This window comes from Eubalaena glacialis, chromosome 1 (assembly GCF_028564815.1).
Source record: "Eubalaena glacialis isolate mEubGla1 chromosome 1, mEubGla1.1.hap2.+ XY, whole genome shotgun sequence".
NCBI classification, from domain to species: Eukaryota; Metazoa; Chordata; class Mammalia; order Artiodactyla; family Balaenidae; genus Eubalaena; species Eubalaena glacialis.
In genome coordinates, this window is record NC_083716.1 from 189,842,173 (window position 1) to 189,867,443 (window position 25,271).

General features: G+C 36.1%; 1 protein-coding gene across 5 annotated transcripts in view; it reads left to right on the plus strand.

The window, feature by feature from the left end:
• NUP35 (nucleoporin 35) overlaps positions 1–24,219 on the plus strand; it is a 35,413-nt gene extending 11,194 nt beyond the window's left edge. For all 5 annotated transcript variants that reach the window (XM_061202921.1, XM_061202942.1, XM_061202949.1 and 2 more), the window contains 5 exons: positions 17,709–17,850; positions 20,454–20,523; positions 21,282–21,410; positions 22,473–22,637; positions 23,609–24,219. In XM_061202921.1, coding sequence (XP_061058904.1) covers positions 17,709–17,850; positions 20,454–20,523; positions 21,282–21,410; positions 22,473–22,637; positions 23,609–23,686 — 584 coding nt within the window. In that variant the 3' untranslated portion in view covers positions 23,687–24,219. The remainder of the gene's footprint in view (positions 1–17,708; positions 17,851–20,453; positions 20,524–21,281; positions 21,411–22,472; positions 22,638–23,608) is intronic.
• The last annotated feature ends 1,052 nt before the right edge of the window (positions 24,220–25,271 follow it).

Below are 25,271 nucleotides of genomic sequence, written 5' to 3' on the forward strand. Positions count from 1 at the left end.
TTTAGAAATCATATGTGAAAATATAAGAACTATGATAGGAAAAGATAACTGTCATAAATTGGCCACTGGGAGCCACTGCTGCTTCTTATTTGAGTTTAAGGAATTTATGTAAAGTCTTAATGGGGCATAAGTGAAAAAGAATACTTTCTTTTTTTTAAGAATACTTTTGAAAAGATGTGATAGACAAGAGGACTGTCATGCATGGTCAATACTAAAGAAGACATGGAAGAAAGGAGTTGAGAAAATTGAGGTGGAAAATGAAGACTTTTCACTTACAGCTATTTTTTAAACTCTTATATTTAGTGTTAAATAAATGAAAATTTCTTGTATGATTTGTAAATTTTAACTTTCTGAGATTGGCACCTTTTATAAAGAGACGTCACAGGATTTAATGGTATGAATTGCTATTTTATGCTTAGGTCTTTGTATCCAAAGGTGACTTTGGTTAGTTTTTAATTCTGAAACTGAGGTTAAAAATCTCTTTTAGAATCTTATTTCTGGTGTAGAAAAACCTTGGTCATATAACAAAGTGGGAAATCTAGATTAAAGAATTTCAAAAATATTTTTCAACCATTATGGCTTCTGATAAACAATACTGAATGTTTGCCCTCTCTGATAATCAATACTGAATGTTTTCCCTCTCTTTCCCCATCCTCACCCCTCAATTTTCTTCTGTTACTATTTAAATATTCCTCTACTTTTCATCCTATTTTTATTTTAGAAAATTTATTTTTATTTTTTTCTTTAGGATTTTTTTTTTTTTTTAAATCTTTACTGGAGTATAATTGCTTTACAATGTTGTGTTAGTTTCTGCTGTATAACAAAGTGAATCAGCTATACGTGTACATATACCCCCATATCCCTCCCTCTTGCATCTCCCTCCCATCCTCCCTATCCCACCACTCTAGGTGGTCACGAAGCACCGAACTGATCTCCCGGTGCGATGCAGCTGCTTCCCACTAGCTATCTGTTTGCCACTCTCTCACTTCATCCCAGCTTACCCTCCCCCACCCCCGTGTCCTCAAATCCATTCTCTATGTCTGCATCTCTATTCCACTCCTGCCCCCAGGTTCATCAGAAACTTTTTTTTTTCTTTTTAGATTCCATATATATGTGTTGGCATACAGTATTTGTTTTTCTCTTTCTGACTTACTTCACTCTGTATGACAGACTCTAGGTCCATCCACCTCATTACAAATAACTCAATTTCGTTTCTTTTTATGGCTGAGTAATATTCCATCATATATGTGCCATGTCTTCTTTATCCATTCATCTGTCGATAGACACTTAGGTTGCTTCCATGTCCTGGCTATTGTAAATAGTGCTTCAGTGAACATTTTGGTACATGTCTCTTTTTGAATTATGGTTCTCTCAGGGTATATGCCCAGTAGTGGGATTGCTGGGTCACATGGTAGTTCTAATTTTAGTTTTTTAAGGAACCTCCATACTGTTCTCCACAGTGGCTGTATCAATTTACATTCCCACCAACAGTGCAAGAGGGTTCCCTTTTCTCCACACCCTCTCCAGCATTTATTGTTTGCAGATTTTTTGATGATGGCCGTTCTGACCGGTGTGAGGTGATACCTCATTTTAGTTTTGATTTGCATTTCTCTAATGATTAGTGATGTTGAGCATCCTTTCATGTGTTTGTTGGCAATCTGTATATTTAATTTGGAGAAAAGTCTATTTAGATCTTCTGCCCATCTTTGGACTGGGTTGTTTGTTTTTTTGATATTGAGCTGCATGAGCTGCTTGTGAATGTTGGAGATTAATCCTTTGTCAGTTGCTTCATTTGCAGATATTTTCTCCCATTCTGAGGGTTGTCTTTTGGTCTTGTTTATGGTTTCCTTTGCTCTGCAAAAGCTTTTAAGTTTCATTAAGTCCCATTTGTTTATTTTTGTTTTTATTTCCATTTCTCTAGGAGGTGGGTCAAAAAGAATCTTGCTGTGATTTATGTCATAGAGTGTTCTTCCTATGTTTTCCTCTAAGAGTTTTATGTGTCTGACCTTACATTTAGGTCTTTAATCCATTTTGAGGGTTTTTTTTTGTGTATGGTGTTAGGAAGTGTTCTAATTTCATTCTTTTACATGTAGCTGTCCAGTTTTCCCAGCACCACTTATTGAAGAGGCTGTCTTTTCTCCATTGTATATTCTTGCCTCCTTTATCAAAGATAAGGTGACCATACGTGTGTGGGTTTATCTCTGGGCTTTCTATCCTGTTCCATTGATCTATATTTCTGTTTTTGTGCCAGTACCATACTGTCTTGATTATTGTAGCTTTGTAGTATAGTCTCAATAACAGAGCCTGATTCCTCCAGCTCCGTTTTTTCTTTCTCAAGATTGCTTTGGCTATTGAGGGTCTTTTGTGTTTCCATACACATTGTGAAATTTTTTGTTCTAGTTCTGTGAAAAATGCCATTGGTAGTTTGATAGGGATTGCATTGAATATGTAGATTGCTTTGGGTAGTATAGTCATTTTCAAAATGTTGATTCTTCCAACCCAAGAACATGGTATATCTCTCCATCTATTTGTATCATCTTTAATTTCTTTCATCAGTGTCTTATAATTTTCTGCATACAGGTCTTTTGTCTCCTTAGGTAGGTTTATTCCTAGATATTTTATTCTTTTTGTTGCAGTGGTAAATGGGAGTGTTTCCTTAATTTCACTTTCAGATTTTTCATCATTAGTGTATAGGAATGCAAGAGATTTCTGTGCATTAATTTTGTATCCTGCTACTTTACCAAATTCGTTGATTAGCTCTAGTAGTTTTCTGGTAGCATCTTTAGGATACTCTATGTATAGTATCATGTCATCTGCAAACAGTGACAGCTTTACTTCTTCTTTTCCAATTTGGATTCCTTTTATTTCTTTTTCTTCTCTGATTGCTGTGGCTAAAACTTCCAAAACTATGTTGAATAATAGAGGTGAGAGTGGGCATCCTTGTCTTGTTCCTGATCTTAGAGGAAATGGTTTCAGTTTTTCACCATTGAGAACCATGCTGTCTGTGGGTTTGTCATATATGGCCTTTATTATGTTGAGGTAAGTACCCTATGTGCCTAGTTTCTGGAGAGTTTTTATCATAAATGGGTGTTGAATTTTGTCAAAAGCTTTTTCTGCATCTATTGAGATTATCATATGGTTTTTATCTTTCAGTTTGTTAATATGGTGTATCACATTGATTTATGTATATTGAAGAATGCTTGCATTCCTAGGATAAACTCCACTTGATCATGATGTATGATCTTTTTAATGTGCTGTTGGATTCTGTTTGCTACTATTTTGTTGAGGATTTTTGTATCTGTGTTCATCAGTGATATTGGTCTGTAGTGGTTTTGGTATCAGGGTGATGGTGGCCTCATAGAATGAGTTTGGGAGTGTTCCTCCTTCTGCTATATTTTTTAAGAGTTTCAGAAGGATAAGTGTTAGCTCTTCTAAATGTGTGATAGAATTTGCCTGTGAAGCCATCTGGTCCTGGCCTTTTGTTTGTGGCAAGATTTTTAATCAGTTTCCATTTCAGTGCTTGTGATTGGTCTCTTTATATTTTCTATTTCTTCCAGGTTCAGTCTCGGAAGGTTTTGCTTTTCTAAGAATTTGTCCATTTCTTCCAGGTTGTCCATTTTATTGGCATATAGTTGCTTGTAATCTCTCATGATCCTTTGTATTTCTGCAGTGTCAGTTGTTACTTCTACTTTTTCATTTCTAATTCTGTTGAATCTATTTGAATCTTCTCTTTTTTTTTTTCTTCATGAGTCTGGCTAGTGGTTTATCAATTTTGTGTATCTTCTCAAAGAACCAGCTTTTAGTTTTATTGATCTTTGCTATTGTTTCCTTCATTTCTTTTTCATTTATTTCTGATATGATCTTTATGATTTCTTTCCTCCGCTGACTTTGGGTTTTTTTTGTTCTTCTTTCTCTAATTGCTTTAAGTGTAAGGTTAGGTTGTTTATTTGAGATGTTTCTTGTTTCTTGAGGTAGGATTGTATTGCTATAAACTTCCCTCTTAGAACTGCTTTTGCTGTATCTCATAGGTTTTGGGTCATCGTGTTTTCATTGTCATTTGTTTCTAGGTATTTTTTGATTTCCTCTTTGATTTCTTCAGTGATCTCTTGGTTATTTAGTAGTGTATTGTTTAGTCTCCATGTGTTTGTATTTCTAACAGTTTTTTTCCTGTAATTGATACCTAGTCTCATAGCGTTGTGGTCGGAAAAGATACTTGATACAATTTCAATTTTCTTGAATTTACCAAGGCTTGATTTGTGACCCAAGATATGATCTATCCTGGAGAATGTTCCATGAGCACTTGAGAAGAAAGTGTGTTCTATTGTTTTTGGATGGAATGTCCTATAAATATCAATTAAGTCCATCTTGTTTAATGTGTCATTTAAAGCTTGTGTTTCCTTATTTATTTTCATTTTGTATTATCTGTCTATTGGTGAAAGTGGGGTGTTAAAGTCCCCTACTATGATTGTGTTACTGTCGATTTCCCCTTTATGGCTGTTAGCGTTTGCCTTATGTATTGTGGTGCTCCTATGTTGGATGCATAAATATTTACAATTATAATATCTTCTTCTTGGATTGATCCTTTGGTCATTATGTGGTGCTATTCTTTGTCTCTTGTAATAGTCTTTATTTTAAAGTCTGTTTTGTCTGATATGAGAATTGCTACTCCAGCTTTGTTTTGATTTCCATTTGCATGGAATACTTTTTCCATTCCCTCACTTTCAGTCTGTACATGTCCCTAGGTCTGAAGTGGGTCTCTTGTAGACAGCATATATACGGGTCTTGTTTTTATATCCATTCAGCCAGTCTATGTCTTTTGGTTGGAGCACTTAATCCATTTACATTTAAGGTAATTATTGATATGTATGTTCCTATTACCATTTTCTTAATTGTTTTGGGTTTGTTATTGTAGGTCTTTTCCTTCTCTTGTGTTTCCTGCCTAGAGAAGTTTCTTTAGCTTTTTTTGTAAAGCTGGTTTGGTGATGCTGGATTCTCTTAGCTTTTGCTTGTCTGTAAAGGTTTTAATGTCTCCATCGAATCTGAATGAGATCCTTGCTGGGTAGAGTAATCTTGGTTGTAGGTTTTTCCCTTTTATCACTTTAAATATGTCCTGCCACTCCATTCTGGCTTGCAGAGTTTCTGCTGAAAGATCAGCTGTTAACCTTATGGGGATTCCCTTGTATGTTATTTGTTGCTTTTCCCTTGCTGCTTTTAGTATTTTTTCTTTGTATTTAATTTTTGATAGTTTGATTAATATGTGTCTTGGCATGTTTTTCCTTGGATTTATCCTGTATGGAACTTTCTGCACTTCCTGGAGTTGATTGACTATTGCCTTTCCCATGTTAGGGAAGTTTTCAATTATAATCTCTTCAAATATTTTCTCAGTCCCTTTCTTTTTCTCTTCTTCTTCTGGGACCCCTATAATTTGAATGTTGGTGCGTTTAATGTCCCAGAGATCTCTGAGACTGTCCTCAATTCTTTTCATTCTTTTTTCTTTATTCTGCTCTGCAGTAGTTATTTCCACTGTTTTATCTTCTAGGTCACTTATCCGTTCTTCTGCCTCAGTTATTCTGCTATTGATTCCTTCTAGAGAATTTTTAATATCATTTATTGTGTTGTTCATCATTGTTTGTTTGCTCTTTAGTTCTTCTAGGTCCTTGTTAAACGTTTCTTGTAATTTTTCCGTTCTGTTTCCAAGATTTTGGATCATCTTTTCTATCATTACTCTGTATTCTTTTCCAGGTAGACTGCCTATTTCCTGTTTATATGTTTGGTCTCGTGGGTTTTTACCTTGCTCCTTAATCTGCTGCATATTTCTCTGTCTTCCCATTTTACTTAACTTTCTGTGCTTGGGGGTCTCCTTTTCGCAGGCTGCATGTTCATAGTTCCTGTTGTTTCTGGTGTCTGCCCCCAGTGGGTAAGGTTGGGTCAGTGGCTTGTGTAGCCTTCCTGGTGGAGGAGACTGGTGCCTGTGTTCTGGTGGGTGGGGATGGATCTTGTCTTTCTGGTGGGCAGGACTGCGTCCGGTGGTGTGTTTTGGGATGTCTGTGACCTTATTATGATTTTAGGCAGCCTCTCTGCTAATGGGTGGGGGGTTGTGTTCCTGTCTTGCTAGTTGTTTGTCATGGGGTGTCCAGCACTGGAGCTTGCTGGCCGTTGGGTGGAGCTGGGTCTTAGTGCTGAGACGGAGAGCTCTGGGAGAGCTCTTGCCAATTGATATTACGTGGGGCCGGGAGGTCTCTGGTGGTCCAGTATCCTGAACTTGGCTCTCCCACCTCAGAGGCTCAGGCCTGACACCAGGCCGGAGCACCAAGACCCTGTCAGCCACATGGCTCAGAAGAAAAGGGAGAAAAAGAGAAAGAAAATACATGAATAAATAAATAAGTAAATAAAATAAAGTAATTAAAATAATTTTTTTTTAAAGTATTAAAATAAAAAAGTAATTGAAAAAAAGAAGAGAGTAACCAAAGCAATAAAGAAATCCACTAATGATAACAAGAAGTAAAAACTATACTAAGATAAACATAAAAATCAGAAACAAGTCAGTCGCAGACAGCAAACCCCAAGGGTACAGCTGCTCCCGAAGTCCACTGCCTCAATTTTGGGTTGATTCGTTGCCTCTTCAGGTATTCCCCAGATGCAGGGTACCTCAAGTTGATTGTGGGGATTTAATCTGCTGCTCCTGAGGCTGCTGGGAGAAATTTCCCTTTCTCTTCTTTGTTTGCACAGCTCCTGGGCTTCAGCTTTGGTTTTGGCCCCACCGCTGTGTGTAGGTTGCCCTCAGGCTTCTGTTCCTCCTCAGACAGGACAGGGTTAAAGCAGGGGCTGATTAGGGGGCTGTTGCTCATTCAGGCCGGGGTGGGGGGGGTGTAGGGGTAAGGTAGTTAGTAACAGAGGCCTAACATTGCCACAGCCTGAGGCACGCCATGTGTTCTCCCAGGGAAGTTGTCCCTGGATCATGGGACCCTGGTAGTGGCGGGCTGCACAGGCTTCCGAGGGGGTGTGGGTAGTGACCTGTGCTTGCACACAGGCTTCTTGGTGGCTGCAGCAGCAGCATTAGCATTTCATGCCCGTCTCTGGTGTCTGCTCTGATAGCTGCGGCTCATGCAGTCTCTGGAGCTCATTTAGGCAGTGCTCTGAATCCTGTCTCCTTGCAGGCTCCATAACAATGGTCTTTTGCCTCTGAGGCAGCTCCAGACTTTTCCCAGACTCCCTCCCGGCTAGCTGTGGCTCACTGGCCCCCTTCAGGCTGTGTTCATGCAGCCAACCGCAGTCCTCTCCCTGGGATCTGACCTCCCAAGCCCGAGCCTCAGCTCCCAGCCCCCACCCACCCTGGCTGGTGAGCAGACAAGCCTCTCCGGCTGGTCTGCACAGATCTTCTGTGTGGGAACCTCTCCACTTTGCCCTCTGCACCCCTGTTGCTGCGCTCTCCTCCGTGGCTCTGAAACTCCCCTCCACTGCAGTCTCCGCCAGTGAAGAAGCTTCCTAGTGTGTGGAAACCTTTCCTCCTTCACAGCTCCCTCCCTGAGGTGCAGGTCCCATCCCTATTCTTTTGTCTCTGTTTTTTCTTTTTTCTTTTGCCCTACCCAGGTACGCGGGGAGTTTCTTGCCTTTTGGGAGGTCTGAGGTCTTCTGCCAGAGTTCAGTAGGTGTTCTGTAGGAGTTGTTCCACATGTAGATGTATTTTTGATGTATTTGTGGGGAGGAAGGTGATCTCCACATCTTACTCCTCTGCCGTCTTGAAGGTCCACCTTTCATCCTATTTTTAATTAATTTTTTTGTCTTGAGAAGTTCTTTCATTTATCTATCAGCTCTCTTCTCAGGTGGTATACCACTTATATGTACTGAACTAGAATCCTTATTTGTGTTAGCATATTATTAATGGGGTAAGTGTGATATTTAGATTATAGCAGTTTTTGGCTGCTTTTGTTGATGCCAGGAACTCAGAATTCTGATAGTGTTCCCAGAAGGCGGATAAAGGACTAATTTATCTGTGAGGAACCTTCCCCTGACACTTCTTTTTCTCATCTGGGTTAGCTGTTCCTTGTATGTGCTCCTATAAAGCTCTCTCTGCTAGGTTCTTATCTTTCTCCATTACTCGGTTATGATCTAAAGGGCAGAGATTCCTTCTGTATATCTTCATTGTTTACCTGTGACAGAGCTGGGTATAAAGGGACCTCAGTAAATGTTGGTTGACTGAACAGATTGATGGATGTAAGTTGTGAGTTGAATGGTGGCCCCCAAAATGATATGTTCACATTCTAACTCCTGGAACCTTGAATATTGCTTATGTGGCCAAAACATGATTAAGTTAAGGATCTTGAGAAGGGTAGCTCTCAAGGACAGTTTAGTGAGTTAAGGAGAGAGGAAAAGAGGGGAAGATAATCCTGGTAATTACCTGGATGGGCCCTAAATCCAATCACAGGTGTTCTTAGAGGCACAGGGAAATTTAACACAAACAGGAAAGACACAGAAGAGAAGGTGATATGAAGTGAGGCAAACTTTGGTGTAGTAGCCATAAGCCAATGAACACTAAAACTTAACAGTGTCACCAGAAGCTACAGGGGCCAGCAATGAATTATTTCTTAGTGCCTTCAACAGGCGTTTGACTCTGCTGAAAACTTATTCTTGGACTTCTGGCCTCCAGAACTGTGGGAGAATAAATTTCTGTTGTTTTAAGCCACCCAGTTTGTGGTAGTTTGTCACAACAGACAGAGGAAACTCATGTATGTATATTGTGTTTTGAGGCAATGACATCCCAAAACCAAATGACGATTGGAATATTTGTGTCCAACTTGGCATGGTGTCGTTTTTCTTTGATAATACTGAGTCACCACTAGCCTTAATCTAGATTATATTGGTTTCTTATTGCTGCTGAAACAAATTATCACAGATTATAGTGGCTTAAAACAACTCAAATTTATTATCTTAAAATTCTGGAAGCTAGACGTCTGGAATGGGTCTCAGTGGGCTAAAATCAAGGTATTAGTAGGGCTTCATTCTTTTCTGGAGGCTCTACGGGAGAATCTTGGGTTTTTTTCCTCTTTTCCAGCTTCTAGAAGCTGCCCATATTTCTTGGCTCCTGGCTCCCTACTATCTTCAATGCCTGCGATGGCTAATTGAGTATTTCACATCATTCTTTTCCCTCCCCATTTATGGATACTTGTGATTGCGTTGGGTTCACTCTGTTAATCCAGCATAATCTTCTTGTTTAAGATGAGATGATTAGCAATCTTAATTCCATAGCATCCTTAATTCTTCTTTACCATGTAATGTAACGTATTCACAGCTTCTGGGTATTAGGACATGGACATCTTTGGGGGACCATTTTCTGCCTACCACATAAAGTTTTTAAAATTAGTCACCAAAATTTATTTAGTTTCATGCCAGACTAGCCATAGTGCCATTTATTGGTCTCTAATTTTGGTGGGATAATATTTTATATTTCAGTCAAAAGAATAAATGCAGATTGTTTTAAAAAATCAAATAGTACTTAAATACTTATAATGAAATGCAGCAGTTTTTAGCTTTATTCCTCACAACTAGCCAGTCCAGATCTTAGAGCTATTCCTTTTGGAATTTACCTCCACTTAACTAAATGAGATGCTGTATTAGCTTTCTGTTGTCACTGTGACATATTACCATGAATTTAGTGGCTTAAAACAACTCGGATTTATTCTCTTATAGTTCTAGAAGTCAGAAGTCCAAAATCAATTTCACTGGGCTAAAGTCAGGTGTTGATAAGACTGGTTCCTTCTGGAGGCCCTAGAGAGAATCCATTTCCCTGCTGTTTTTTGTTTTGTTTTTTTCCAGTTCCTAATGGCTACCTATATTCTTTGGTTTGTGGCCCCTTCTTTCATCTTCAAAGTATATTGAATCACTCCAGTCTCTTTCCATCATCACATCACCTCTCTTGTAAGGACAGTAGTGGATATCTTGGGGGTCCACCTGAATAATCCTGGTTAATCGTCCCATCTCAAGATCCTTAATCATAAATGCAAAATCTCTTTTGCTATATAAGGTAACATTCATAGGTTCCAGGGATTAGGATGTAGTCATCTTGGAGGGCCATTACTTAGTCAGCTGTATATGATTATATTGCTAATTCTCTTTTTTTTTTTTGGTGTTTTTTAAAAAAATTTATTTATTTTTGGCTGCGTTGGGTCTTCGTTGCTGCACGTGGGCTTTCTCTAGTTGTGGTGATCGGGGGCTACTCTTCATTGTGGTGCGAAGTCTTCTCATTGCGGTGGCTTCTCTTGTTGCGGAGCACGGGCTCTAGGCACGTGGGCTACAGTAGTTGTGGCACGTGGGCTCAGTAGTTGTGGCTCACAGGCTCTAGAGCGCAGGCTCAGTAGTTGTGGCGCACGGGCTTAGTGGCTCTGCGGCATGTGGGATCTTCCCGGACCAGGGCTTGAATCTGTGTCGCTTGCATTGGCAGGCGGATTCTTAACCACTGAGCCACCAGGGAAGTCCTATTGCTAATTCTTTATTTTCATTTTTAATATTGCTATATTTATCTTAATGTAGGGGAGATAAGATATAATTATCTTCAATTACCTTACCTGAATATAATTAAAATATATCAAACTTTATTCCTTTGTCAGTGTATTATTATGATTATGTAAGCACTGTTTAGTTTTGCACCAAGTAGTATTATTATAATTTATTCTTCCTGTAAAATTTTAATTTTTTGTTAGTTAATAATTGTTTCTTTTTTCCATTTGTCTAATTTTTCTGTGTGCCATTTGCTCATATTTTAAGCAAATATTCTGCTGCTATGATACATATCTATCTTTTTAAAAATGCTCAAACATAGTTTCAAACACATCTTTGTTTTGTTTTAAACTGAGAACTTCTCATTCTCAGCTTCTTTTTTGGCTGTTTCCTATATCAGCATGATGTACAGCTATCATCTTAGGACTTGCCTTAGCAAGTTTCTAGAGTTGAGCTATTTTTCCTAGTTAACATGTTTTCTTCTTAGTTTATTTCCTGATTTTGGTGAAGAACATATATGAGTAGCTTTCTAAGAAAGCTTGCATGGGAAATTAAATTTAAGATCTTAAGTTTGAAATGCTTTTTATCTCCCTTAAAATGGATTGCTAGTTTAACCAAGTGTAGAATTCTAGGTTGGAATTTTGGAGGCATTATTTCTTTGCCTTCTAGCTTCTAGTGTTCTGCAGAAGTCATCTGTAGTGATGATTCCTGAGTTGTTGTATGGGGATTGGTTTCAAAAAATTTAAGAGCTCTGTAGGGTTAGTGTTTTCAGTTTCACAAATGTGCCTTGGTCTGGGACTTCCATTTATTTTTCTGGGGAATTGGTGGATCCTTTAAATCAAGACACTTACCCTGAGTTCTGGGAAACTTCCCTGTATTTGATAATAGCTTTCCCTCTGTTTTGTCTGTTCCCTCTTTCTGGAATTTCTTCTGTTTGTGAGCACTGCAAAGATTTCTAAATTTCTACTTTTTCTCTGTGAGAGTGCCTTTTATATCTGTATTCTACTTTCTGAAAGATGTCCACAATCTCAATTTCAAACACATCTAATAATTTATTTTAATTTCCAGTAACCTTTTTTGTTGTTGCTCTCTTAATGTACTTAAAATGTAGCATCCTTTTCTTGTTTCATGGGTAAAATAACTTATCAGTGAGGTTCATGTTGGTCTTTTATTCCTGCTCATATTGTCTGTTTCCTTCTAGTTCTTTTTTTTTTTTTCTCTCTTTTTTTTTTTTCACCTCTTCTGCCTTTCTTGGTGAAATGAGGCACTAAAAAGCTACTTGGAATCCGTGTGTGTATGTGTATTAACAATGGTAAGAAGGGGGAAATTGGTGGAGAGAGGCTGTTTTGTCTCTTTTTGGGCTTCACTGTAGGAGGATTGGACAGTTAGGTAGATTTTTGTTTGGAAAAATCTCTGATTTTAGCATATATAGGTCTTTCTCTTAAGTTTCCCAAAGAAGAATTCTGTAATATTCAGTCTTAATGTCTAAGCTGGTGTTCTGAATATAGAAAGGGAGAAGTCTTCTTTTTTTTTTTTAAATTTTTAAAATTAAAAAAAATTTTTTAATCTTTATTGGAGTATAGTTGCTTTACAATGTTGTGTTAGTTTCTGCTGTGCAGCAAAGTGAATCAGTTATACGTATACATATATCCACTCTTTTTTAGATTTCTTTCCCATTTAGGTCACCACAGAGCATTGAGTAGAGTTCCCTGTGCTATACAGTAGGTTCTCATTAGTTATCTATTTTATACGTAGTAGTGTGTATGTGTCAATCCCAATCTTCCAATTCATACCACTCCCCCCATTCTCCCCTTGGTAACCATAAGTTTGTTGTCTACATCTATGACTCTATTTCTGCTTTGCAAATAAGTTCATCTGTACCATTTTTCTAGATTGTAAATGTAAGTGTAAGTGATATTATACAATATTTGTTTTTCTTTTTCTGACTTCACTCTGTATGACAATCTCTGGGTCCATCCACGTCTCTGTAAATGGCACTATTTCATTGCTTTTTATGGCTGCATAATATTCCATTGTATATATGTACCACATCTTTTTTATCCATTCCTCTGTCAGTGGGCATTTAGGTTGCTTCCATATCTTGGCTATTGTAAATAGTGCTGCAAGGAGCATTGGGGTGCATGCATCCTTTTGAATTCTGGTTTTCTCTGGATATATGCCTAAGGGTGGAATTGCTGGGTCATATGGTAACTCTATTTTTAGTTTTTTAAGGAACCTTCATACTTTTCTCCATAGTGGCTGTACCAGTTTACATTCCCACCAACAGTGTAGGAGGGTTCCCTTTTTTCCACACCCCAGGAGAAGTCTTCTTTTCAATATGCAGATTTTCACTTATTCTCTTACATAGTTTTTCTCCACTGTGACTGGGACCCACTGAGTCCTGAGCCATTGAGATTCCTTTTCCTCAGGGACTAAAGCCTTGGTCTCTTGGGGGTGGAGCGGCTGGGTAAGATGAGGAAGGGCTTGCCATTTCATCCCATATTATACATTCTTAAACTAGTTTTCCTTGATTTCAACCAGGAGCCTCTTTCACACCTTTCACAGTTTCTGTGGTCTCCAAAACCTGGGACTTTCTAGATTGACTGTCATTAGGTGTCTGACAGGGATTAGACATGAATACAAGTGTTCAGTTCGCCATATTGTTCTGGTTATTGTTGTATTCATTGTTCAATATTATTCTGGGTACAAAGAGTTTGTCAAACTGAAGAGTCTAAGGAAACAGTCCCTACAAGATTGCTCTCTCTTCAGGTGCCAGCTGCAAGTTTGGGGGTCCCCAGGACCACCCTCACTTCAGACCTGCTGGCTGCAAATTCAAGCTTTCCCAAGCCCACTCTAAGGTTAGATAATTCACTGGAAAGACTCAGGACCCACTGAAAGTGCTACACTTATGGTTACCGTTTTATTATAGAGAAAGCAGACAAATTAGAACCACCTAAAGAAAGAGATGCGTAGGCTGAAAACAAGAACTTCCGTGACGTGTTACCCTCCTGGCATTGATATATGGCACTACGCACAGCGTATTGGCAAGTAGGGAGCTCACTGGAGCCTCCATGTCCTGAGTTTTCATTGGCGTTTAATGACATACAAATGACTGATTGAATCACTGATCAAGTGGCTAAACTCAGTCTCCATCCCTCCTGCTCAGAGGTGACCTTTTTTATAACATGGATGGTCTTCATGGTTGGTCTTTATGGCGTGACCTACCCTCACCAGGAGTCACCTTGTTATCATAAACTATCAGGTGCTCTTGAGGTTGAGGGGGTCTGCCACGAGTAACGAAAACACTCCTATCGCTGGGGAAATTCCTAGGGTTTAGAGGTTGTCTCCCAGGAACCTGACAAAGGCCAGACATCTCTCTGGGCTGAGGCCAAATTCTTTATTATACATTGTGCTACATTGTTTCATGGTAAGAAGGTAACAACACTGCCAGGAACCTCTTTTTCTCCCAAGTTTCATATGCCATGTATCTGTTTAAAATTCCTACTCTTTTTATCTCTTTTATTTTCATTTAGGTTGTCTATTTTGAAATAATTGAATCTGGTCTTTAATTGAAGACATTTTCATAAAGGGTAATAAGTTCTTTTGCCCTCCACTTCAGTCTGATCTTAAGAAGACTGAGTAGTGATTTACAAAGGCAGACACATTACAGTTCAATTTGATGTGGTTTGCTAGGCACACTTTATTTTCATCTTATAAAGCATTGCATGTGAGTACCAGAAGTCTGATTGAAAGGAAGTAAAATCAGTGGAGCAATGAAACATTAACAAGGTGGGGGGCAATTATGCTAAAGGTATGTAAATAGTTTTAGATTATGTATAAGTAATTATGTTTTTCAGAGTAGTTGACAGGGCAAAAATTAGATTGCTTATTCGTTTGAGACTTAATTTTGATTTGTTTTATTTTTAAAAGTCATAATGGTAGTCTCATTTTGAGACTTCCATTTAATTTCTTGCTTGAAGGTTATTACATGATATAGCAGAACTAAATTGTACCTTCTTAATGGTAATGCAGGACATAAAAATTTTGAATTGGCTTTAGGTTTTATACTAGAATGCCTTTTACTATCTTTTTTGTGTTAAAGGCATGTCTTTGTAGTAAGAAAGGCATGTCTTATTTAAGCTTATCTTTTGCGTGCTTCTCCTTATTTCCTAAAGGGGTAGTTGATAAGTTGGTTGATTAGCAGACACTTGTCAAAGTGGGGTGTTTCATTTTAAATCAGCCTCATTTTAGAAATGTTTTGTACCTATTAAATGCATCCATGGTGATGAGGAAAAGAAGAATTGCTAGCAAAAAGAAAAATTGCTAGATGTATTATAGCATGTATGCAGTTTGACATTCTTTTCAGTTATTTACTTCGTATTGTCTCTTTTAAGCATGAACTCAATTTTAAAATTAGATAAATCTGTAAGACTGGGCCATGTAATGTACTAGGATTCCATGTCCTTCTTGTATATCTTTTTGTTTTCTCTAGAGTTAATAACTGTTACATACTTTCTTTTGCTTGATTACTATTGTAAAAATATTTGAATATTTGTTTCTCATTGCTAAATTCCTTTTTGCCTGGTTACTCGACAACTGAACATAAGCAGTCAGTTTTGAGCATCTTTGTTTTCTAGTAGGGTCTAGGATAGTGTTCTGAATTAAATAGATTCTTTAATAAGCCTAGTAGATCTGAGGTGATCTGAAATGTATTTTTTTTTTCCTTAAGGAAAGGCTACATTAATGGGTTAAATTAGATTAATTCTGGTCTCTAAATTTGACTCCAGATGAAGTAAAGGGATTCAAGTTGTATGGCATAAAGAATTAAGAATTTTGAAATCCTTAGATGACCATATTTTTCCTCTTTAGTTAGAATCACATTGTTGCATTGTAGTTTTTACTTGATTGATGCCTTTGGCTTTTAATTCTGTTGAGGGTGTAGTTTTGGTTTGGTACTGTTCGGAGGCAAGAGAATGGACATCATTCCTGGAAGTCTTTTATTTTAGGTTTGACTGAATATATTTGTGCTGTTGATGCAAAAGAATAATTGTACCAAGTGCATCATTTATAGTATTGAAGTTATATATTAAAACAGTTAACTTTTGTGAGTTCTTGTCTACCTAAAGTTTCATTTGATTCTTGGAGTAACATGTAAGTCTTCTGTTACAGGTTAATTTATGGATATAATAAAGGGAAACTAACATTTATTAGAGTTAATGAGATATAATTGACATTGTGACATTGTGTAAGTTTAAAGTATACAGTGTGTTGATTTGATACACACTCTGGTCATTTTGATATTACAAAATGACCATAGTGTCTTAGCTGACATTTTTCATCATGTCACTTAATTACCATTTCTTTTCTTGTGGTGAGAACCTTTAGATCTACTCTCTTAGCAGCTTTTAAGTATATAATACAGTATTATTAGAGGTAATCACCATGCTGTACTTTAGATCCCCAGAACTTATTCATCTTATGACTGGACGTTTGTACCCTTTGACCAATAACTCCCTGTATCCCCCAGCCTCCAGCCCCTGGTAGCCACAAGTCTACTCCTTCTGTGAGTTCTGCCTTTTTTACATTCCACATATAAGTGAGGTGATAGAGTATTTGTCTTTCTCTGTCTGACTTCTTTCACTTATCATCATGAACATCATGCCCTCAACATCCATCCATACTGTAGGAAATGGCAGGACTTCCTTCTTTTTCATGGCTGAATAACATTCCATTGTATATACGTGCCACATCTTCTTTATCCATTCATCTATTAATGGACCTTTAGATTGTATCCATATCTTGGCTCTTGTGAATAGTGCTGCATTGAATATGGGAGTGCAGATATCTGAGATCCTGTTTTCATTTTCTTTGGATATATGATCAGAAGTGGGATTGCTGGATCATATGGTAGCTCTATTTTTAATGTTTTTGAGGAACCTCTGTACTATTTTCCATAGTGTGTGCAACAACTTTATAGTCCCACCAACAGTGCACAAGGATTCCTTTTTCTCCAAATCCTCACCAACACTTATCTCTTCCTTTTTTTTTTGATGATAGCTGTTGATGAGGTGATATCTCATTTTGGTTTTGATTTGCATTTTCCTGATGATTAGTGATATTGAGCACCTTTTTTTTGTACCTGTTGGCCATTTGTATGTCTTTGGAAAAAAGTGTATTTAGTTCCTCTGCCCAATTTTTTATTGGATTGATTTTGTGTTTGTTTTTTGCTATTGAATTGTATGAGTTTCTTATATATTTTGGATATTAACCCTTATGTATATACATGTTCCTTTTCACCCTTCTCTGCTTTGTTATTATTTTTTTCCTGTAAGATTTTCTGTTTTCTAACATACTAGGTATTTACTTGTCTTTCTTCCACTAGAATTTAAGCTCTATTAGAGATTTTTTCCCCCTTTGGTCTAACTTGTTCATTACTGTATCTTTAATACCTAGAATAATGCTTGGTGTACATTTAAGTGCTGAAAAAATATTTCTTGTATGTGAATCATTATTACTACTCCAAAGATGAAAAGAAATAGTCTCTGCTTCTCAGAAATGTGTGGTCTCAGTAGGACAGAGCCTCTGAGGTAAAATGAACACGTAAAGTGTTTAGCTTGATATGTTGGACGTGAAGTACTCATTAACTGGTAATTATTGTTGAAGAATAAGAAAAGAAAGAACAGAATCAGACATTTCAGGTAGAAATGACCTGAATAAAAGAAAACTGCGTTCACATCTTAGGGACTAGGGTAGATACTGTTTAGGGGTATATTGAAAAAATAAAGTTGGAACTATATTGTGGAGACCAACCAAGACATTTGGATTTTGTTTTGTGTGTAATGAGGAGTTACTGAATCTTTTTAAGGCAGAGGTGTCATAATGAAAGTAGTAGGTTTGGAATATGAGTCCAACAGAAGTCCTTGAGGTTGACTGGAGATCCTTCTGCTGTAGGCTTAACTGGAAATTAATAAAACATTTAGCAAATTTATAATACATAATAAAACATTTGCAAAATCATAAATTATGCTCAAATTTTAATGATTTCCTCTCAAATTGTGTGGTAGTGTATAATTATCATTTGGTTATAGTGTGTATTTTGAATTATTTATGGAATTGCCAACTTTTAATATACTTTTCCATTTAAAACTAAAGCTTTGATATTTTAAATCAAGATGTTTGTATTGGTAACTAACTTACTAAATATACTAATATAGGGCAAAGTATGTTTAGTCCAGCAAACATTGGTCAACCACGAAAGACAACATTATCTCCTGCCCAGTTGGATCCTTTTTATACTCAAGGAGATTCTTTGACATCTGAAGATCACCTCGATGACACTTGGGTGACTGTGTTCGGGTAAGGTTTCTAGATTATTTACTTAAAAAAAAAAAGCCCTAATATTTTCTAATGAGTATTATCAAACATATAAAAAAACTAAAACAACTGCACAGCAAACACCCATATATACCCATCACTAGATTCTGCAGTTGTTAACAGTTAGCTACATTTGTTTTATCTACCATTAATTCATCTTTTTTGTTGTTGGTATATTTCAGAGTAAGTTGCAGACATCAGTACATACTACCTTGACATTTCAGCATGTATATTATTAAGTAATGTTTGATTTTTAATAGTTTTTCCATCATTTATCTGTATGCCTCTTCTCAGATTATCTTCTCTTCAGCATATTTGCTGTATATTGGAAGAGGGTTGTCCCTTTAGACTTAGGAAGCTCCTTTCTCTCTTTGTTGTGACTGTGTCTATGCTTATATTGGGCTTAACCAGTTTTGAACTAACAGATTGAATTTCATTTGTATATATATGCATACTGTGTCACAGGGTTGATACTTTCTAGCTACAGAATATTGAATATTAATAGAAATTGTGCATGACAGTCCTAGATGCATTTGGATAGATTTTTAGATCTAATAAAGTACTTTAAAGCGTCTTAGAGATCATATTGAATCATTTACATATGAGAAACCTGAGGTATAGACAGATTAAGTGATTTACTCAGAGGCTTACATCTAGTTATTAGTAAAGCTTCATCGAAAACCCAGGTCTTTTATTTTCAGGCTGTGATTGTTTATACTGTACTACATAAGGTTGGTTTCTGAAAGTGTGGTGTCATACTGTTACTGGACCTTACTATATTTAGTTTTGGGGTTTAAAAAAATATAAAAACATATGAGTTCCTTGAAGGAAGAACAATGCACAGTAAATATTAGTGGACTTTATATATTCAATTTATTTAAAATTCAGAAGCATGTGTAAGAATATGGTGAAAAGTTTTCCTTCCCACTTTTTCCCCCAGATAGTTTTTCTCCCTTGTAAAGGCAGTAATTGCCACCTGTTTTTTGTGTAACCTTTCAGAGAGATTCTTTGTTACTGATTCTGTTTAGGTAATAAGCAGGGTCATTGCTTTCCCTTGTTCTCCAGAAAGCCCATGCTCAGCCATATGTCCATAGCAGTTGGGCTGACTGCTGCTGCTTCTTTTTTTTTCTTCCCTTTTATGTGTTTAAATTTTTTTATTCTCTTGTGAAGTAAGTGGCTGTATGTTTTTGAATGTGTCTGTCCACTGTCAAGTGTTTTTCAGGTTCAGTAGTAATGGTGTCACTTTTAAGATTCCTCAGGAATTGGATAAATTACTTGAAGTACTTCTGTTAGCCCTTCATTTTTAAGATGTACACTTTCCCAGCTGTTTATTTTCTGTTGGTTTTATGTTTCAGTAACCCTGCATATAAGTTTAATTGCAAGAACAGAAACATTTTCTTCTAAGGGATAAAATATTTTATTTTGATTATCTATAGGGAAGTACATCTAAAATACATTATATATCTTCTTCCTTTGATAATTTAACTTTTTCCTGCTGACTCAGGGTCATCATGAAATATCATTTATTGTTGTAGGGTGATTCTTTGACAGGATATTGGACTGCTTCTACTCAGAGTGGTCCTAGACTCTTGGAATTATGTTTTATTTCTCAAGTGCCTGCATCACTTGCAACCATTATTTCTCCCTTTCATTTTAATTTTTTTTTAGTTCTGCTTTGTAGGCACCCTGACTCATTTGTTGTTTTTCTTTGGGATTAGAAATCTTATATCCAAATTTACGTAACATAAAATAAATTTCCAATCCTGAATGCAGTGAGTATTTTAGTCACATAGATTTTAACGTGTGGAGTTGCTCATTTATTTTTGTGACTTACATTTTTTCCTGTAGGGTTCTAATCCAAGCTCCAGATAACTGAAGTTACTGGTTAAGGAAACTCCAGATTTTCAAGCTGAAAATAGCTTTATTATTTGGACTATAAAAGTTATATCTCATTGTAATATTCAAAGCATATAGAACTTTGTAAAGAAGAAAGTAAAAATCACTTAAAATTTTCCCATACAGAGATATGTCTATTAAAATTTTGGTAACCATCCTTTTAATTGATTGTTTACCATTGATATTGGTTCTGACTTTATTTTTGTTTCAGGAATACATTTCTGAATTTTCAGGTAGTGCTCAATATATATTGATATGATTCTATATAATTTAATGTTCTTTCCCCTTTAATAACCATAGTAGTGTATCGCAACATTTCACTTTCTCTCTCTCATGCATGTGCACACACGCACGCACACACCCATACCCACCCATGTAAAATAAGTTATTTACAGAACTGTAACTTCATAGTACTTTTCTAAGGATTGTGATAATGACAGTGAGAGTAGAAGGTGGAATTTGGGGATGGAGAAAAGTGGCTGAGTCAAAACTAATTTTAACATAATTTGCTTTTGGGTGATGGGCAAATGAATAGATTTAGCTAATATAGGGGAAAACAGGATGATCAGGGTCTCTTATTAATGACTAGACAGTTACGGGGAGTTTATCGTGAAACACTTGTAAGGTAATTTGCATTTGTGTTATCGAAGTTGACTTTTTGGACAACTTTTTGTCCCCCCCAACCCCAGGTTTCCTCAAGCATCTGCTTCCTATATATTATTACAATTTGCACAGTATGGAAATATCTTAAAACATGTGGTAAGTCTTAATTTTTTTCACTTCAAGATTTAGGCTGAGGAAAGATAACCTGTGAATTGAGGGAAAACTTTGCTGCTGAATGTTGTCTGTTTTTTTTCCAAACTTAAAAATTTTTCTTTTTTTTTTAAAGTTTTCATAGGATGTATCTGTCGGAGTTTGGAAGGCTGGTACTTGCATAGTATTTGATAAAAAGGGATAAAGAGAGAAGATAAGCAAGAGAGTGAGAGTTTTCAGGCTTCCCCCTTTTAAAAATAGTTCACAGTCTCTTAAAAAAGATCATGCCAAGTTTTCCAATTTGAGCTTGTTTTATTGGGGATAAAGGAAAAGGGAGATGTTTCCGACTTAGAGTTCTTAGAGCTTTTTTAGCTTGCAAGTTATAAATAACAAATCTTTTTTCTATTACTAGAAATTGACTTAACTCCTACACAAAATCAGATTGATGAATACAGTTTTTAAAAAATTTCATAGCAAGTGTTGATAAGACCTTTCTATAAGAAACATTATCTTTTGAGAATTACTTTGCTTTCAGAGAATATTTGTCACATATTCTTTATATAAGAGATTTGAGAACTATTGAAATGTATTGAAATTGTTTAATAGGATTTTTGTTGAATCCTAGTATACAGCTTTTTACAGGGCATCAAATAAAAAGTGGAAGCAGATTTATTTCATATGTTTCTGTTTTCTAATAGAACTCATTAAGTTTAAATTTTATATACTTTGTATTTTAATTTAAGAGAAAACTTCATTTTTTACAGATGTCTAACACAGGAAATTGGATGCATATTCGTTATCAATCTAAACTGCAGGCCCGGAAAGCTTTAAGCAAAGATGGGAGAATTTTTGGAGAGTCCATCATGATTGGTGTAAAACCATGTATAGATAAAGTAAGTTATTGCTGATGTAAGGAAAACAGTTTAATTTATATGCAGTGCACAAGTCTGAGTACTAACATTGGTGGTTATGTCACTTTGCTTCACTTTGCCTCTTATTTTTTAAAATGTGATGGATGATGTTACAGCACTCTTTTATGGTAAGTCAAAGATATTTAGTCACAAGACTTTAGAGGTAATACATCCCAACCCCTTCACTCTACAGATAAAGAGGCCAAGAGGAATTAGGTAACTTTCCCAGAGTTGTTAAGGTGAAGCCTGCATTCTAGGTCTTTTAACTTTTAACCCATTCCCTTTTTTGTGCAAAGCAACATCAAATTCTTTACCTGAAAGGAGTGGTGCTATTTCAGAATGAAATATTTCATATGAATGGTAACTGAGGGTTAACTTCTAAAAGCTGAAGCTTTTTATTAGTCATTTCTACTTTAAAATATTTAAATATTATTATATATTTGTATACTGATAAAATAATACTGGGCACAATTTAAACTTCGTGGCTTGTAAAATCATGATCATTCTTTAAGTATATCTATGTGAACTTCTGCTACCTACCAGGCAGTGTGCTTGGGACTTATGTATACACACTAGTGCACGAAGCAGACATGGCTCCTGTTATCATAATCTAGGATTACTGAGTAGTTGTGTAATTATTACGTTGTGCTGTAGCAGATGTTTGCAGAGGCTAGAGGAAAATTTGGGTTTACTGGATACTAAAAAGCACTGGACTTTGATGCCCCACACCCCTCAGTTTCCCTAAGAATTCTTTTTTTTTTCTTACTGATTTTCCGTAGTGTTTGTTAGGAGATTCTTACTCTTGATAGTCGATAGTTTTCTTCAGGATATTTGAGGTCATTCAAGTGAGATTTCTGGTTGAGCATTAGATCTCGTATGCTAGCTAAGAAGCACATATTGTTTTATCAAGCCTAAAGTTATTTGAAAGTTTAATTAAATAAAGTACGCTACTTTTAATGAAGTTTTCTTTGTAAGTAGGATGTAATAGTGGATGATATGTATTATGTTAATAAACAGAGAAGTTCTTTGTCTTTATTTCTCTAGAGCGTTATGGAAAACAGTGACAGGTGTGCTTTATCATCTCCATCTGTTGCCTTTACACCACCAATCAAAACCTTAGGTACACCAACCCAACCTGGAAGTACTCCTAGGATTTCTACCATGAGACCTCTTGCTACAGCATACAAAGCTTCTACTAGTGACTATCAGGTATTTTAAAGATTGGATAAAAGAATATACTTTAAAGGCTGCAATGCTTAGCGTGTTTAACTTTTTCATTGGATTGATTTGTATGCCATTAAATATTTCCTACTGAAGTTGATTGGCTTGATGAAACCTATAAACTTTGCATTTTTAAATTTCGTATTTTAAAAATTAGAATTTTAGCCAGTTGGAAATTTATCTTGAATTTTAAAAAAAATTCTTTGCCATTTTTAAAAACATTTTGAGAGTTAATTAGTTTAGTTTTTTCTGAGGTATGTTGCATACATAAAAAGTTTCTCTTGTGGATGTCTCTGGCATGAGGGGATGTTAAATCCCTATTAAATTGATAACTAAATTTGATGGTGTCGCAAATGAAGAACCTCAGGTTGGAAGTAGCTTTGGTTATCAAAAGAAAACATTGACCAGTCCCCATTTCAAAACTTCTCATTTCAAAAAAGCTTAAAGGAAAAGTTCATTATATTCATTGAAGAATGCTAGAAGTATTATGACTGTCATTCAGTATGTTATTGTCGCCTGCTTAATTAGCCAGGAGTTCTGAACTTGCCTAGCTGCAGACACAGGTCCTGAGATTAGCAAATAAAACACTTTAGTAAGGCAGTTTGACTTCCCTTGAAATTTGGGGATCATTCTAGAACTGGTTTAATTTTTCCCTTTAGTTTTTTTTTTTTTTAAAACCAGTATTTTAAAGTCCTTATCTCTTTTAGCTTTTGTGTTGTTTGTTCAGTTTACTAATTTAAGGAGCAGATGTAATTTGCCTTGCCAAAGGAATACAATTTTGTTATTCTTAAAAGCATAAGGATGTTCTAACTAAGCCTATATTTTAATTTTTAAATATACAATTTATTGCTGCAAATCCACTTTAGTGTTTGGCACTTTTAAATTAGCCGTTAACTGAAGAATTGACTGTGATACTAAAGAAACCATAACCTTACAATTGTGTGTGTTTTTTTTAATAGGTTATTTCTGATAGACAAACGCCAAAAAAAGATGAAAGTCTTGTATCCAAAGCAATGGAATACATGTTTGGCTGGTAATACAGTAAGAGCTAAGAACTCAGCTACAAAGGAGAAGGTTGCCACAATAAAACAGACTTAGCAGGGTACTGCTGGGTTTCCTTCGGTTAGTTATATAACCACTCTTGACAGTATCGTATAGCTGTCTCATACTTCCTTTGGAAGCCTTTTTCTTAAAGGATACAGCATATTTGTAGCTCGCACTTTAAACGATGCTTGAGATACATTTTAAAGGAACAAAAAATCCCTGTATATAAGATTTTGTGCTTTCTGTGACAGTGCATGCTTAAGTGCAAAAAACTCATTGATTATTGTAATTTATGTAATTGAGTTTGTAGTGAGGCTTTGTAGTCTTCATGAGTTGGTGAGGTGAATATCATGAAGGGTAACTGTACAGCTGATTCTAACAAGACACAAAGATTATAATCAACAATTTGAATTATGGTCTTTTAATTTAGATGGTATTTAATATTTTAATTATCCTTGTTTATATTTGTCCTGTCATGGATTGTCATCTTTCAGTCTTGTAAAACCAACACAGTCTTTTAAAAAACCTGCTGAAGTTTCTTGATAATAAACTTGTCAATTATATGTATTGAGCAGTTTTTGAAAGGGTGGTTTATTAATTAGTACAAGAAGTTTGAAGTCTTTGCAGAAATAGAGAAAATATGTCATGAACCTCCATCCACCTGTAATCCAGCTTTAATAACCATATAACAGTCACTATTTTCTTAATTTCTAATATCCAGTCCTTTTAAAAATTTCCCAATTGTTTCCAAAATTTGTTGAATTTTATGTTTGGTTTGTTTGAGTCTCTGTCGAGACTAGGTCTACACAGTGTATTTGGTTTTGTCTTTGGAGTGTCTTGAAGTTTAAATTAGAGTTCCCCTGCTCTTCCCCACTGTTCAGTACACCATGATTTGTTGAAGGAACCATGAGAGTTGCCTCAAGAGTGTCCCACAGACTGAATTTGATCTAAACAGGAATAGCTTTCTTGTTTAACTAGTTCTGTCATTTGGCCCATATCCTAGAAGTTATTTCTAGACAAGATTAATTAGATTCTGCAATCTCATTTTTTTGAGCAAGAATACTTGATAGTAGTATGGTGTACCTTATGTTCAACCATGAGGCATTTAGTTCTGGTTGTCCCACTTTTAATGGTCCTCAGGTTGTTCATTGGGCATGTGGGCAAAAGCCAAACACCATCATTGGAAAGTTCCCCGTAAACTTTTTACATAATGTATTTAAAAGCATGCATTAATGATGCTTGCCTGAATCAGTTATTTCATTAAGATTTGCACATTGAGGATTTTCCAAACCTATCATTCCTGTTGCATTTATTAGTTGGAATTCTTTCATATAGAAGAACCTTGTTCCATCCATCCATTAGGGCTATTTGGTTATCATGGAATACATTCATACCAGGATAGCAGGATAAATATTTAATTCGTTTCCTTTATCAGTTTTCAGAGTTATTTTTGGTGCCCTGGCAACCTCCACTGCTGTCCTGAGTTAAAATTTTTTTTCCTTTGGTATCACTATGCACTTACGGCTTTTTATTTTTTTTTTAATTCACTGTTTCAGTCACTTGCAGTCATCACTCTTT